The following is a 17,222-nucleotide window of genomic DNA, read 5'->3' as shown; positions in this document are numbered from 1 at the left end:
CTAGAACGCATCAACCATGCCAAATAAATCAGCCACCATGCACCCCAAAATGTTGTCAGGACTCCGGAACCAATGGATCAGAGGTGCTTAGAAAGGTTTGTTCAAACACTTCTGTACCAGAGATTAAGGTACTTGTCATCGTGTGATTCACAAATGGACATTTAAGAATACGATCTCCAATGCTTGGAGGTCTCTATGAAGAAAAGGGACACTCAATATGGTCGCCCAAGTTACCTATTCATCAACATAATTGAGAATAGCAGTCACTGGTGATACTTGGACTTGGAAACAAAACTTACACATGAATGCTACCATACACTTCAATGGAGTCGATTCCCTGCGCTGCTTATACATCTCTTCAGAATGAGCACTGCTGCCTTACTCATTCTCATTCACGTCTTTGGCCCTTCGCATTGACGTCCTGAACAGAGACATTTTAGGGCATGAGCAAAGTGGGCAATTGTACAGGGCCCCGCCTTCTAAGAGGGACCCTGGTAAAGTGACTGAGACAGACGAAATTCCTGCAATAATAACTTTTCCTCCCCTCTCTAGCCCTCTCTCCATGTCTCTAATACCTTACCTTTCTCTACTTCTCTCTCAACCTCACAACCCCCTCCCCTATCTCTCATTTCTCTCTTCATCTCACATTGCCTCACCTCTCTCTACCACATTGCTCTCTCTCTCTCTCTCTCTCTCTCTCTCTCTCTCTCACACACTACCAAACCCCCCAATTTACATCACTATTAGTTCAGGACCTCACCTCTCCACCTCCTGATTCTCTCGATCTACCTCTGATCCCATTCCTCCACCTCTCTAAATACCAGTTACATTTCCTCAATCATCAGCTAGTCTCGCTCTCTCACACAACCCCATGTCCACACCTCCTTCTCCATTTCATCTCACCCACTTTACCACAACCTCTTTCTTTATTGATCGCTCTATCTCATCGTCCTCTTTCTCTACCAAAAAGCTCTAAATGTCACCTACATCTCTCAATTTCCTCCTTTCCCTCTAAACGACATTTCTATTTCTACTCCTCATCCCTCTCTCTCTACGCCACTACTTTCTTTACCTACTCATTTTTCTATACCTCTTCTCATTTTGATCACTCTCTACCTTGCATCTCTGCATTTTAACTCTTCTCTCTATGTACCTCTACCTCTCACTGCCTTTTCATGTCTCTAACTCACCTCTTTTTCTACATTACCTATCTCTCTACTTCACCCCTTGGAGTGCTCCTCTGCCTCACTACATTCACTTCTCCCTATCTGTATCTCTCCTTACCACACTCTAAAACCTTACCTCTTTCTAGTTCTAAATCTTCCTCTTCTACCTATCTTTATTTCTTCTTCTGGCTACCCCGTACCTCACATATCTCTCAACATCTCTTCTATTTCTGCCACTTCTCCTACTTCGCATCTCTCACGAATCTGTTTTTTTGTCTCTGTCCACCTTCCTGATCCTGCCCTGTCCATTTTCTCTTATGCAGTAGGGACATACGCGATTGTCTACTCAGGGAAGTGAACGCATAAAGAGGAGAAGAGGCACAAGGCAGGGGAAGACAAATTAAGAGAAGGTTATTAGGTTGTAACCAGTGGTGATGGTCCAGAGCAGTGCTTTGATTGATTTGATGCTCACTGTTGCAGCACGAATACCAGCAGTGAAGGTGGATATATATGTGATTACAAACAATTGGAAACTAAAGCTTTGTGCCTATATCTTTTTTTATATTATGCACTAGTACACAAATCCACTAAACATCTATAAGAAGTAACAAGCTAGTTGAACCCTGAGTTCCAACAAATAAAAAGCAATCACAACTTATAAGAAGATGTGCAGAGAAATTATCTGTCTGTATTGGACACCTTACATATCCTGTGTATGAGTTTAGGGGCATGAACAATTTAAAAAAACTGTTAGGCAAGCCCCCACACACCAACCTAAGTGTCATGCTTCCTCACAGTGTTTGACTCACTCAGCAGAAATTATTTTAGTGTTGGTTGTGCTCCCTATAATATAGGGAGCCCTATTTTAGGAGATGTTGTGTGGGATCTGAAATCTTCAAAATATCTCCTGTGGTGTCCCAAGTATCTCCTTTAATGTAAGAAGTCCAGGGTGGGGGGGGGGTAATTACAATTAGAATCAGGATGCCTTGGGGCATTTTTTCTACTATATTGCATAGGTCAACATGTTTCAGCCACGTAATGGCCCCAAATGACGTCCCTGGATTTCACCAGGATCAAGACCCCAATAGATAGCATCAATTAATCCAACTCATTCATAAGGCAGGCATACACCATTCATAATAGCCATACCAAAAGGATTGGAAAGCCCTTTCATTTTGGTTTTTGGGGAAATAAATCCACATACTCAGGGTGTTAATGCCCTTTGCAGGTACCCCAAGGGTATTTTCTGTTAGTCACACATTCATCACAGGTAGAATCTCCGCCAGTGTACTAAGCACTGGCCCCAGTTGCTGTTAAAATACCACACATCCCCAGCATTCAACTATCATTTGAAGGACATGCTCAGCACCTAGGACACAGAAGTGGGAGCTCAATTGGTCTGAGAAGTCACACATTTCTAAGACAGTTGACCTCCAGTGAATCCACACAACTGCCATACCTGTGTCACAATTGTCAAAAATGTCATACCACTGCTGTGCTGATTTTGTTCAGGTATTCCAGTCCAAAAGTGAGATCTCTGCTGAGAAATCGTCTGGAAATCCATGACTGCTAAGCCAGGATACCTTTCGGCACTCGGCCTAAAAGGCCGCAACTGTTGAAAGCATTGTGTAGAGTACCTCCCACAATGTCTTTATACATACATATATACCATCCAGCAATTCTTGTTCTAACGGATGCTTGCCTCTAAGGCCCCAGAAGTGAGAAACGAACACTGTGAAGAGCAGGGACGCCAAGTATGCTGACCATTCAGCTAGATCTGCAACATCCAGAAAGTAAAGCTGGCTTACTCTGCAGATGGGTCATGGGAGTAAACTTATGCAGAAGGCTCTGCAGAAAGAATGTAAGAAATTCTGCCCAAGTGAACAGCTGGGATGAGAACTGTTGAACTCACCTGCTCATCCAACTGGTGAGGTGAATAGAAGTGATTTGCAACCTTGCCAACGTAATTCCTATGCTTCCATCATCTTGGGGAATGGCAGACATTAGAGATGTATTAAAATAGTGAGGGGGTACCAAGAGTTGGTGTAGAACCTTCCTGGAGATTAGAGCTGATATTACCTGCCATATTACTTACCATTTTGTCCCTGTTATAGGCAGCAGAGCTGTATTTTACCCACTGGTGCCTTTTTGCTGTTGGGAGTAGGTAGTGGTGCAATGGTGGCTGTTCTGGATTAGGCATTGCCCAGGTGAAGCCACGGTATAGTGGTATATATCACTCCAGAGGGTCTTGTTTTTTTTAGGCAGGTATGCTCCATTTTGGGAAATTGTAAAGGCAGTATGGTGTGGTGTCTCTATTTAGTCGCTGGGTTAGGCGTTGAGCAGCAATGGCACCTAAGATGCGGAAAGGCAAAAAGAATACACATATGGAGGAATTGATGAAGGCAATGATGCATAGGATGGATGATATGGGCCAGTCCTTGGCAGAGTTGAGAAGCTGGGTGGATGGGAAGGAATTAGCTGAGGAGAGGCGTAGGCGCAGGGCGGGAGCGAAGGTCTGGTCCCCCCTTGGGTTCCAGTAGTGGAGATTTCAGTGCCCTCAACCCCGGGTGGGAGAGTCCCTTCTGATGGGGTGGGTTTAGGGGTTCCAAGTGAGGTACAGTCGGGTGGACGGAATGTCGGTGGGGCCTAGTCAGTCGGTTGTAGTCGCCAGTGGCGTCCCATCGGGCAGACTGATTGCAGGGGGGGCCCTAGTCAGCCGGTTTTAGTTGCCAATGAGGTGCCATCGGGTGGACTGAATGCTGGAGGAGCCCCTAGCCAACCTCAGTTAGTCACCAACTTAGCTGCTGTGCTGCCATGGTTCTCAAAATTCAGGACATGGGCCCCCACAGCTGGCAGTGGGCTCTTGTTGGCTGAGGGGGATGATTTTGAAAAAGCTAGCAAACTGGTGATGCAGATGGAAGGGTCCAGGCAGACGGGGGCCCAGACTGTGGCAGTGGGGATAACAGTTGTTGGTAGTGTGGCAGCTAACATAACTGATCAGGGCTGTGCAGAGAAAAACAAGTGTTCTCCCATGACTGGAAAAGCCAGTACAGCGGTGGAGGGAGCCCCCATCAAGAAACAAGATGCCGCAGCCTCAGGTATGGCCCAAGTGTTGCCAAGTTTAGGTTTGGGAGAGATACAGTCCCCAAGGGAGCATCTGGGCAAATTGACGAGACGTTGGTTAATTAGATACATGTTTTCTCCAGCTATCAAGCAATCATAGCAGCACATTTTATTGGTTTGGGCACCCTAATGGCATGTTATCAGAATAGGATTGCTTGTGCACATGATGAATACGAGGGTGTGGGGTGGAAGGAATACGACAAGGAGTTTAGGAGGGCAAAGGCAACTGACCATGATTTAACATGGGATCAGATTGACCTCATTATGTGGTTACGCCACATGAAACAAGTGTGCCAGGACAACAACCTCAGGCAGTCCTTTGGAGCAGGCCCCTCGGGTAACACATGGGGGGAAGGGGATGTGCTGGGTTTATAATAAGTGAACCTGCACCAGGCCGCCAGGGCCATGTAGGTTCAAGCATGCTTGTTCATTTTGCAGCCTCCCTCACACCTCGAATCAAAATGCATTAAGAAAACAAAGGATAAAGGGGGTAAGAAGCAAGAGTGTTGATTTACTCCTCATCAGAGCTCCCTCCCTGGTGAAGTTAACAGGATTGATGCCATGGCTATATAAATACAGTTGTCCAACCATAGCCCAAATTCTTTTTGAAGGTTTCAAGGAGGGTTTTAGGACCCCAGCAGCTGGCTACCTGGGTGTTCCACACCACCTGAATCAGCAATCTGTAAGGTTTAACTAGGCAGTGGCAAACATTGAAATGGAAACTGATATTAGGGAGGGTGGCTGGCCCATTTGAAACAGTGCCTTTGGGGGGTTTTGTCTGCTCACCGCTGGGGGTGGTGCCCAAGAAGGACCTGGGTGATTTTTGCCTGATACACAGCTCCCAGGGGGCAGTCATTGAATGATGCGATTGCCAGTGCATTATGCACTGTTAGGTACGCCTCCCGGGATCATGCAATACAGATGCTCCAGGAGCTGGGGCAGGTATCCTCTTAGCAAAATCGGACATTGAGTCAGCGTACCGCCTACTCCCTGTGCACCCGCAGGATTTCCATTTGCTGGCGTTTCAGCTCGAGGGAAAATACTAAATGGACAAGTGCATAGCCATGGGATGCTCTGTCTCCTGCTCATACTTTGAGAAGTTCAGTTTTTTTCTTGAATGAATTTTCAGGCAGGAGACAGGACATGAGTGGGTTCTGCAGTACTTAGATGATTTCCTTTTCTTGTGTGCACACCAGAGTGTGACAGGGCATTGCAGTATTTCTGCGCGCTGACGCCGGGCAAAACTGTGGGGCCTTTGACAGAAATTGGCTTTCTGGGCATCGAGTTAGGCTCTGTAAATGGGGTGTCACGGCTCCCGCAGGGGAAGGTTGCCACTTTTACCCTCGCACTGCAGGAGTTTTTGAGTAAGGATAAGGTCATCTTGCACCAGCTGCAGAAACCTGTTAGACAGCACAACTTGGCACTAAAAATCATCCCCATGGCCCCCCATTTTTGCATTCCAGCACACATGTAATGTTGGGTCTAAGGGAAAAGCACCACCACACATGGATGTTCAGTGAGGTCTGCCAGGATATGCGTATTTGGATGGCATTCCTGCTGGATTTCAACAGCACCATAGTGTGACCCAGTCCCCCCAGGTCCAGTGAGGAGCTGGGCCTGATGACAGATGCAGCAGGAAGCGAGGGGTTTTGTGCAATCCTGGGCCCGGCATGGTCCACGCAGCTTTGGCCATCGTTGTGGGTGGTGGATGTGTTGACGGCTAACATAGGTTTCTTGGAGCTTTTCGCCATCCTGGTGGCATTGACCATTTCATCAATGCAGTTCCACAATCAATCAGTCGTCAGACAACATGTCAGTAGTGGAGTGCATTAACCAGCAGGCAGCTAAATGTAAAATGATACTGAGGCTGTTAAAAGGGATAGTGCTGCCATACATGAAATTGATTGTGTTGTTTAGGGCCAATCATGTCATAGGTGTGATGAATAATGCTGCTCTGTCTCGTTTCAAGATGCAGGTGTTCAGGTCAAACCACCCGGAAGCTGCAGAATGCCAAAAGCCCTTTCCAGGTCATCTATGACAACTTGGTGCCCTGACCTATCAGACCTTGTTGCAGCCAGCCTAGCACCCATGACGAGGCGGGCCTATAAGAGGGCTTTTAGTGCCTATTGTACTTTCCTTGGGGAAGGCTGTGAAGGGGTGTGGCATGAATCCTCCTCTATCTTATCATTCCTGATGGCATTAAGGGATGGGGGTGTTCCGTAGCATGCATACAGCGCCATATGGTGGCGATTTCTTTCTTTGCCAAAAATGCGGGGCTGCCGGGATGCAACCAGCACTTTCAAAATGTAGTGTGCTCTAAGTGAGTGGCAACACACAGGGGTCACAGTCAGATACCCGGTGCCCTATTGACATCAACACACTGGCAGCGGTATTGGGGTCACTGGGGAGCGTTTGAAGGTCCACCAGAGAGGTCCATCTTTTCAGGGCAGCCTTTACCCTGTCCTTTTATGGCGCTTTCAGGGTTGTGGAACTGGTGCCAAGTAATAAGAAGGATTGGAAAGGAAGGCTTCAGCTGACGCATGTGCAGATATAGGAGGGTTTGGTGTCTCTATCGATCTCTCGGCCAAGAACGGACTAGGGCGGCAGGGGAGACCATGTTTTGTTGCATAGAGCGCAAAGGAGCTCTTGCTGTCCCGTAGGTAAACTCAATACATCCTCGGGTGCAGTGGGTCCGAGGGGGACGACGATGGCAATCAGCTCACCAAGTTTCAGTTCACCAGGATTCTTGGGTTAGCCCTCAAGGCGGCGGGGTTGGACCCTTTCCGAATTTGGTTCCCATTCCTTCAGAATTGGAGCAGCCACAGAGGCCACGACTAGGGGACTTACAGAGCAAGTGGTACAGAGGATTAGACAGTGGTCCTCAGGTTGTTATAGGCGTTACATTAGGCTGGACATGGTTTAAGGCTATGACACTTTTCTAATAACTGTGTATTTCTGCGTCTTTTCGCAGTTTCATGTCCGGTGATGGAAGCTTACTGTTGTACGCCGTCGGTAGGATCCTCGTGCAGCCCAGATGCCCGCTTGGGGGCTGGGTGAAACTGAAGTATGGGTTGTAGGCCATTCTTATATGAACAGGTTAAAACATCCTTTTTTCATAAGAAATTATATGGAGTGGGCCCGTCAGGCGGGGTTCATCATTCATTAATGGGCAGAGAGGGTTGCGCCTGGGCAGTTAAGGAGCATGTTGGAGTCTTTGTTGGTTAAGGTGTGCAAACCCCCTGGAATTGTGGTGATACATCTGGGGGGCAACAGTCTGGTACACATGGGCAGAAGGAGCATTTTTGAGGCACTGATCCCTGAGATAGGGTGGTTGGCGAAGAGATGTCTACAGTCTGTTTTAGCGTCGTCCAACATCATCCAAAGATTCCAATTGCGGGGGCAATTCGGTCTGGGCCGTGAAAAATAGTTTTGGTCCCCAAAACTCCAAACCATCTCACATGGATGCATTCGGGGGGAGGAGTTTTTCTTACAGGATGGCGTTCACCTCTCAAAGTTGGGGAATGAGTTTTTCTTAGAAATATGGTTGGCATGGTGGACCCGAGTACGAGACAACTCATGACCCTAGGGCACTTGTGAGGGGAGCAGATAGTCGGGGAACTATGCTGGCCTGTGGCAGTAAGGTCATGATTGGTGAGGCATTTACGGTCCTTAGAAGGCATCCTCTTTGTTAATGGGGATAGCTGGGGGATAGCAGTCTCTCATGGAACTCCAGGAGTAGTTCACAGCCAGTCAGCCGGAGGGTGCGGGGGAGGGTGGATAAGTGCACACTTTCAGCAGGACCTTGCGGCCAATCCCCGCACATGCACGTGGGCACAAAGTTAGCATAACAGCGCAGCCCCTTGGGGGTTGTATTTGAGGGTGTAGGGGGTGCCCGAGGTATGTAACTTGGGCAGACAGGCCTCCTGCGCAAGGTCACTCCGGGGAGGGGGGTCCTAGCACGTAGTTGGACCAATCATGACCTTGCCCATAGGCTCAATTTCGGAGACACAGAGACGAATGTATATATTCTTTAGTTTGGGATTAGGAATGGCTATTGTATTAGAATCTCTGTTAAGGTTAGCCATCCACAAACATTGTAAATAACATTGTACACAAATATTGTGTATGAATAGTGTATGGAGTGTTATTGCTTTTTTGCGTATTGTAATGTACAAACATTTTAATGTGTAGTCTTTCTCTTAATAAAATACAGCCAGGGTTGTTATGACCCCTAACCTATAGAATTTCTTTTGGTATGTATTATGCAATCTATGCCTCGGGGAAGAGTGGGGTGGTACCCACAATGCCACGGAATACAATAGAGGTGCTTTGAGGGTGGGAACTCGTCAATACCTGGTCATATTGCACTCAGGTTTCTTCTGGAAATTGGAGTTTTCTACAGCCGGCATTTCTCTTGATCTCCTGCTTCTGTATCAACATACCATTCTGGAGCAAGGCACAACAGAGAACAGTGGCAGGCCATTTCTTGGGACCAAGAGAAGAAGTACATCTTTAACTTTTGAAAGACCAGCCATTTACAATGCTCTGAGAAATGTATATAATTATATAATTTCTATAATTCAAAGTTGACATGGTTCAGTCTCATTTTCGATTGAAAGGCCTTTTTTTAGATATCTTGTAACCAGGGCCACGAGACAAAAATGATTGTAATTCTCTGGATTTTTTCAAATAGAAATGAATTTTTCACACTCACCACCCTAACAGGTATCTGCTGTTTGATTTGCAGATGTTAATAAAGATAATTTCTAGCTCAAACAGATTAAAAGTTATTAAAACTGTTGAACACTGTTGGGAACTCAGCACCAATCACTGCAAACAGTTAACTGGTCCCCTTTCATCTGGTGATTTTAAGGTTTCACCTATGCATAATCTCTTGTAAACAAAAACAAAAAAACGTAAAACAGGCTTAGAGCCTGCCAATTACTTACCATTGGTTGGTTTCAACGTAACTCTCATTTCCTTTCTTCTTGTTATCTTAAAGTTTGGGACAGTTTGTACCGCGTTTGTGCTCCTGAAAGGTTGCTGCATTACTGGACGATCCTGCTGGGCTGCCCGCTGTGTTTCCAAGCCAACTGCTCGCGGAACCCGCTTCGCGGGTCCCACTTCGTGGAGGAGGTCTGCTGCAGGAATCAGCTGCTGTCACTGGGGAGCCTAGGGGCAGGGCAGGGCTGCGAGCTTGAGTGCGGGGACTCCATCTCCCAGGAGTCCCTGCTCGGCCAACTTGAAACACCTGGCCCGCTCTCCCTGCTAGCCCCGCCCCCTGTGCACAGGTCATAAAAAAACTCTCCCTAGCTGCTGACCGGTGGGACTGTTTGTACCGCGTTTGTGCTCCTGAAAGGTTGCTGCATTACTGGACGATCCTTCTGGGCTGCCCGCTGTGTTTCCAAGCCAACTGCTCGCGGAACCCGCTTCGCGGGTCCCGCTTCGTGGCAGAGGTCTGCTGCAGGAGTCAGCTGCTTTCACTGGGGAGCCTAGGGTCAGGGTAGGGCTGCAAGCGTGAGTGCGGGGACTCCATCTCCCAGGAGTCCCTGCTCGGCCAACTTGAAACACCTGGCCCGCTCTCCCTGCTAGCCCCGCCCCCTGTGCACAGGTCATAAAAAAACTCTCCCTACCGCGTTTGAGCTCCTGAAAGGTTGTTGCATTACTGGAGGATCCTGCTGGGCTACCCGCTGTGTTTCCAAGCCAACTGCTCGCGGAACCCGCTTTGGGGGTCCCACTTCGTGGAGGAGGTCTGCTGCAGGAATCAGCTGCTGTCACTGGGGAGCCTAGGGGCAGGGCAGGGCTGCGAGCGTGAGTGCGGGGACTCCATCTCCCAGGAGTCCCTGCTCGGCCAACTTGAAACACCTGGTCCGCTCTCCCTGCTAGCACCGCCCCCTGTGCGGTACACACCCAATAAGAACTGGACTTACCCCCCGCTGCGCGGGAGTGCGCCGGGAGAAGCCCGTGACAAGGGCGGGCCATCTGTGGCCGTCAGGGGCTGCTGGGCTGGGCCCACTCTCTGACATGATATGATATGATATGATAAAAATTTATATTGCGCAAAACAATAACCCGAAGGCATCAAGGCGCCTAACAATAAAATCAAAAGTCTGAACCATTCATCCTTACACATAGGCCTGTAGGAAGAGGCGAGTTTTTAGGGCACTGCGAAATGTCTGTAAGGAAGGCAGGGACCTAAGATCCAAAGGGAGATCGTTCCACGATTTGGGGGCTAAGGTGGAAAAAGCCTTGCCACCCCATTTGGCTCTTCGTATACGGGGGACTGACAGAAGCAATTTCCCGGAGGAACGCAGATTCCTTCCGGGAATGTAGTGGGAGATGATGGCACCCACTCCAGAGTCACTGTTTTTTGCAATGGCTCTGTATATCATGCACAAGACCTTGAACCGTACTCGGTATTCTACCGGAAGCCAGTGCAACGTTTTTCTGGCCAACGTTGCCGAGGAGCGTCTGGGAACATCCAGAACAAATCTGGCTGAGGCATTCTGGACTACCTGTAAGCGCTGCAGGAGGCTCTTGTTTAGCCCAGCATACAGCGCATTACAGTAGTCCAGACGTGAACCAATAAGTGCGACGGCTATTTGTTTTCTGGACTGCACAGAAAGATATTTCCTGATCCTTCGCAGAGTATGAATTAGGCCCCAACAGGTGGAGATGGTTCTACACACCTGTCTGCCCATATCCAGGGCAGGATCTATCATCACCCCAAGGTTTTTTGCGGATGTTGTGGGGGAAGGGCACACTCCAAGTGAATCAGGCCACCAGCTAGATGACCAGATGTTTTCGTTCCCACCAAACACCATCACCTCAGTCTTCTCCCCATTCAGTTTAAGAGAGTTCTGAATCATCCAGTGACCAACCGCCTCCATACAAGATCTAAACTTGGAGGCGGTCTGCACATCTGAATGGGAGAGAGAGACGAGAATTTGGGTGTCATCCGCATAGGAGACTACCTCCATCCCGAAAGTTCTTATTAATCTTGCCAGTGGGGTCACATAGATGTTGAATAGGGTCGGACTAAGAGCCGACCCTTGTGGGACCCCACATAGCACAGGTCGGGATGGAGATAGAAACTCACCCATCTTGACTCTTTGTTCCCTCCCAATTAGGAAGGAGGCCAGAAGATCTAGAGCTGCGCCCTTCACCCCCACATCCCTCAGGCGAGATGTAAGAACTGAGGGAGAGAGGGTATCGAAGGCCGCAGTTAGGTCTAACAGGACCAGGAGGGTGGTCTGGCCCATATCCACTGTCGTGCGGATGTTGTCAAGCACGACAGTGAGGGCCGACTCGGTGCTGTGTTCCCTCCTGAATCCGTGCTGGGAAGAGTCAAGGCAGCCCGAGCTTTCCACAAAAGCAGCGAGATGCTTGTTCAGATGTGCCTCAAGCATCTTCGCCGGGGCAGGGAGCAGCGAGATTGGACTGAAGTTTTTTAGGACTTCCGGGTCGAGGGAGGCCTTCTTTAGCAGAGGTTTTACTACTGCTTTCTTCCATTCCAAGGGGAAGACACCGTCTCTTATAGCTAGATTCATTATTTCTAGCAGCGGTGGCAGGAAGGTCTCCCTACACTGCTTGATAATTTTCAAGGGGCAAGTATCCAGGGGGGAACCAGATTTGATCTTATTAAGTAGAACTTCAAGTTCCGACGAATCCAGGGGTGGGAAGGAGTCCAGGGTGCCCGATGGGGAGACATCCATGGTGAACGTATTCGTCTCGACCCGATCAGTAGGCACACTAATACAAGCTCTTTGTGTCTCAAGAGCTAGATGGATATCCAGAATTTTTGTGTGGAAAAATGAGGCAATTCTATTACATAGATCCTGCGAAGGTGTGACGGGATCAGGGGTTTGTAGGTCGACTAGAGAGTCGACAATTTTAAAAAGCTCCTTCGGCGAGGAAAGCGAGGTTGTCAGGGTCACAAAGTAATCTTGTTTCGCCTGCACAATCTCAGCCTTATATTTCCTAACAAGGAGTTTGTGGGCTTCTTTATTCTTAAGGTCCCAACTAGAGTGCCAGAGCCTCTCCTTTCTCCTCACTTCCTGCCTGAGGAGCCTAAGGGAGTCGGAAAACCATGGGGCCGATGGCCTCTTCCTTGCTCGGCGGCGGGCCTGTAAAGGAGCTAGCTCATTCATAGCCTCAGTGACGACCCGTTCAAAATGGCCGACTGCGGTCTGTACACTATCTATACCCGTGATAGAAAGGCTGGCAGCCCAGGGTGCAAAAGAATGGCTGCTAATGTCCTTGAAGTTTCTAGCCGTTACCATTGCGTGATTCCCTTTTTTGCTTCCATCTCCCCTGTGATATTCCAAAAGAAATGGAACTGCGAGGTGATCAGACCAAGATAGGTGCACCGGTTCCTTGGTGGTTAAACGATGATCGTTAGAGAAGATACCATCTAACGTATGACCTGCCCGATGGGTAGCTCCACTGACTCGCTGCGTGAGCCCACAGGACGCCAAAGCCTCAATAAGTCCTGAGGTATCAGATGCATCATGCCGTACTAAATGGTAATTAAAATCACCCAGGATGGAAAAGTTATCTCGACCAAAATATGGTTCCAGGGCCTGAAGGAATTTGGAGGTAAAATCAGTCCGTGGGCCTGGAGGTCGGTATAAAAGAATACCATTGAGAAAAGGACATTGTGCTTCCTTTATAGTAAAGTAAAGGGCCTGGAAGCAGTCCGGGAAATCAGGGATAGGTACAGTGTGACATTGCAGGTGGTCTTTGTGAAGGATCGCTATACCACCTCCCACTCGTCTCTGTCTGTCAAGTCTAGCCAGGCAGTACCCTTCAGGGACCGCTTCAATTAGATCGGGGCCAGAAGAATCTTTGGCCCACGTTTCAGTGATAAACACTAGAGAGGGATTTCTATCTTGGACCATTTCCCTAAACATTATCTTGTTTTTGACAAGGGAGCGGGCATTGACCAAAATGCCTTCTACTCCCATTGTTCTGGACCTAGTGGCATCGGAATTACCAGAGGAAGGATGGTGGGGGGAATCGAATGGCCTAGGATTGAAATGACAACCACATCGCAAAGGAAAGAGCAGTTCATCTGGTTCAGATGAGTGCGTGCACCCTGATCTTCGGGGTTTCAGGCGCAGCATTTCCTGACGGGAGTAGCTGAGGGTAGGGAAGGTAGCATCAACAGAGTCCAGAGTCCAACCGTCCAGCGCGTCCTCAGTGCGGACGGGCGCAGACGGGCTGGACTCTGGCGTGACTCCGGCGGGCATCCGGCGCCCACGATGCGCGTACACGCTGCGCGTCATGTCCATCTTATTATAGAGGGCTCTAGTGAGTCCACGTGATTGGCTTCAGCGAATGGCTGAGGAGTGATACTTCTACCTACCCAAAATGGCGCCCCAGGTAAACAAAGCGCGGGGACCGGCCCGCCCGAATGGCAGTGAATGCGGCGTAATACCGCTGTGCAAGAATGCGGTCCGTGAGTAAGAGCACAGGTAGGGGGCTATGAAATATTTAAACAGTTTTCTAATCTATATTAAAATCAGGGGAGAAAAGGTAAATTAAATATCAAAAGCGGCAAAACGAAACAATTTTAAAATTAGCCAGTAGCAGCACGCTTCTACCGAGAAGCCCTATGTGCACAGCGAGTTCAAACAAAGAATGATACTCTCTCCTACCCGCTTTAAATATGGCTCCAAGGTGCAGCCTCTAGCCAGTCCACGTGATTGGCTTCAGCGAATGGCTGAGGAGTGATACTTCTACCTACCCAAAATGGCGCCCCAGGTAAACAAAGCGCGGGGACCGGCCCGCCCGAATGGCAGTGAATGCGGCGTAATACCGCTGTGCAAGAATGCGGTCCGTGAGTAAGAGCACAGGTAGGGGGCTATGAAATATTTAAACAGTTTTCTAATCTATATTAAAATCAGGGGAGAAAAGGTAAATTAAATATCAAAAAGCAGCAAAACGAAACAATTTTAAAATTAGCCAGTAGCAGCACGCTTCTACCGAGAAGCCCTATGTGCACAGCGAGTTCAAACAAAGAATGATACTCTCTCCTACCCGCTTTAAATATGGCTCCAAGGTGCAGCCTCTAGCCAGTCCACATGATTGGCTTCAGCTCCATTTATCGGACTTGACTGCGTAAGGTGTAGCGAACTGTTATATTGTGTAGCTTTGTTAACGGACAGTAGTTTAAGTTTCCTTCTGTATTTCGAGTGGTCCAGTCGCGGTTTACAGCGTTCTTGCTTATCCCTCGGGCTGTAAAGACCGCTAAGCATGTCTTCACCTCCAACTACTCCCCCTTTGAATCCCCTCCCGCCCACGGTAGGGGTTGCAATCTTGGGTCCCTTAGACAAGTATTTCTCTAGGGCCACTCGTGATATTGATAGAGAGATTGCCCTAGCTGAGAGACGCGCTGAGCGCAGGCAGTCTATCGAACTCCTCAAACTCCCCCTAGAGAAGCGGGCACCCCTGGGTTCTCTGGCATCGGTCCCTTCTTCTCCACCCTTAACCGTGCCAGTCTCAGTGGAAAAGCCCCAGGATTCATCATTGTCTCCCAGTCTGGCCAGGGGGGAAGGTACATTAGGTTTCGACTCCCAGACTGGAAACGAGCCTTCGGTCGCAGTCTCTACCAACTTACCTCCCCCCATGCCTACAACTTCAAATATTACATCTACTGACGAGGAAATTCCTGCCTTACACAGCGTGTTATCCCACGCAGCACCCAAAAACCCTCATATTAAAAGAAAAATAAATACTAGTCCCCGAAAGGGTTGTCACACTAAACACCCCAGGAAAATTAGGAAACTTGGTTTAGGAACGGGAGCTTCCTATAAGTCAAAAAGGGGCTGGTTCACCCTTACTCACGCAGATAGAGAAACTGATGAAATCTCTACTGACCCCTATTGTAGAACGAGTCAAAAGGTTAGCGGACCGTTTGGACAGTTTTGAACAAGCTACCTTAGACAACTTTTTCTCAACTAAATCCTTAATTAAAACACACTTTAGGACCGGGGTCAGCAATAAAGGGGGGGTCTTAGTGGCTACGACGACCTCTACCACTCCACAAGATTCTTCTAACATAAGTGGGTTGGCTAGTGGGGTACCTGCTCCAGAGTCCCTTCCTCCTGCTGTTGCTACTGCCAAAGGGGGGCCTCGTTCTTCAGGCTAAACCCATAAAATCAATCCACACCCTCCAGACCATTCATGGGCAAACACATCCCAACCCAAAAAGTGCTTAGCTATCGAGGCCACGGGCACTTTTGATACATCAAACCTAGGAACCCTGGATCCAATAATTGTAACGCCTTAGCCCAAACTACACTGACTTGCCCCGCCCCTCTCCCCTCTAGCCAACCCGACACAGTTCCTCCCAAAGTGCCCCGTAGAATACCTCCTATGAATCTACCCCCAGACTGCCATCCCTTTGTCGCCATTCTTACCAACGTACCACCATTGTTGGTTGGGCAGCAAGAATCCTTCCAGATGCTAAAAAATAAAACCATGCACTGGTTAAGGATTAATAGACCACTGCCAAGGGAAGACGATGGGCTTATTCTTGGTGTCAGAAGGGTGGGTTGGGTTGGTAGTAGTCATAAGCGCTTTGAGGGGGACTGTGTGGTTGTCAACTTCAAGGATCACAGGGTTGCTCAGCTGATTTCTAGCCAGAATTTAGGCACTAGCAGTGCTGGTATTGGAGTAGTCGATCTGACCTTTTTCTACCCGAGATCAGTTGGCATTCATTTTGGTACCGCCCCAGAAGTAAGTTGCTATCACAATCTTGCCATTCCCGAACTTGACCCCTTCTCTGTGCCTTATCAGCAAACCCCATGGCCGGGGACTTATGGAAGAACCGCAGGCTATTGAAACGACATTCTCCATGGGACAGTTCTCTTACCCCTGGGTATGAGCCCACGGTTGGATCCCTGCTCCTTGGAGACTACCACCAACAGTTGGATATCCATCTCCACTGAGAGTGGTCTCCAGCCTCAGGGTGACAGTCCTGGTAGTGGGTCTGATGGGGGAAGCAAAGCCTTTTGCTCACTCCCTGAGGGAGGGCAGGATACTAATCGTGTCCCCTACGTCGAGCCAATTATGGCCGATCCGGCCATAAAGATTCTCAGCTGGAATGTTGCTGGGATTGCGAGGAAGTTGGCTGTTCTGGAATGGAATATCTTAGTGGAGGGTTTCTCCATCTGTATCTTCCAAGAAACTTGGAGTACAGAACCATGCCACAAGGTAGGATACTCAACCTTCTTTCTGCCAGCAGTCCCTTCCCCTTCTGGGAAAGGCCGCCCCTCTGGAGGTCTTCTTATATGGGTCGCTATTTCGCTTGGTTGTCAGGTCACCCAGCGCGTGACTGACTCACTTGACCTCTTGAGTATATCGCTCACAGGACCCAAGAGAGGGCCAGCCCTAGACATTTTTAACATCTATGTTAGGGGATCAAAGGGAGGTTTACTGTCACCCATTGTTTCTGAGTTAGAATCCCGGTTAAGAGGGGCCCGATAGTTCCCATGTTCTAGTCGCAGGTGACTTTAACTGTACGTTCGAGCCTCTTGGGCTGGAGGATTCCCTAGGGACTGTTGAGGATGATAACAGGAGAGGTATACCAGCTCTGACCTTACCTCCTATCAGACGGTGGTCCTAAGTGGCAGTCCAAATCTATTCCCTAACCTTGGAATTTGATTTTAGGGCAGTGAATGGTAGGACATCTCTGGATCCTTCTGGAGCGCATACCTACAATAGGGTGGATCATACGTCTAGAATAGACTATATCCTTCTTGATGATAACTCCTGGGACCACTTGTTAGACATGGAGGTACTCCCTTCAGTAGAGAGCGACCATAATCTGCTCTCCCTTGCTATTCGCCCCTTCTGGACGGAGTATTCAGGAGTAGATACGTCCTCCTTAGCGCTAGCTCACCAGGAGCTTTACCCTTCTAATTGTGG

At 48.7% G+C, this 17,222-nt stretch overlaps 1 protein-coding gene across 1 annotated transcript in view; it reads right to left on the bottom strand.

Annotated features, from left to right (window-relative positions):
* Nucleotides 1-378: 378 nt before the first annotated feature.
* The window catches only part of LOC147674115 (uncharacterized), a 71,287-nt gene continuing 54,443 nt past the window's right edge, over nt 379-17,222 (bottom strand). The window contains exon 2 of the mRNA XM_086945563.1: nt 379-421. Coding sequence (XP_086801689.1) covers nt 379-421 — 43 coding nt within the window. The remainder of the gene's footprint in view (nt 422-17,222) is intronic.

This window comes from Lissotriton vulgaris, chromosome 12 (genome assembly GCF_964263255.1).
Source record: "Lissotriton vulgaris chromosome 12, aLisVul1.2, whole genome shotgun sequence".
NCBI classification, from domain to species: domain Eukaryota; kingdom Metazoa; phylum Chordata; class Amphibia; order Caudata; family Salamandridae; genus Lissotriton; species Lissotriton vulgaris.
The sequence above is the reverse complement of the archived record's forward strand: the minus strand, read 5'-3'. Positions and strand labels throughout refer to the sequence as shown.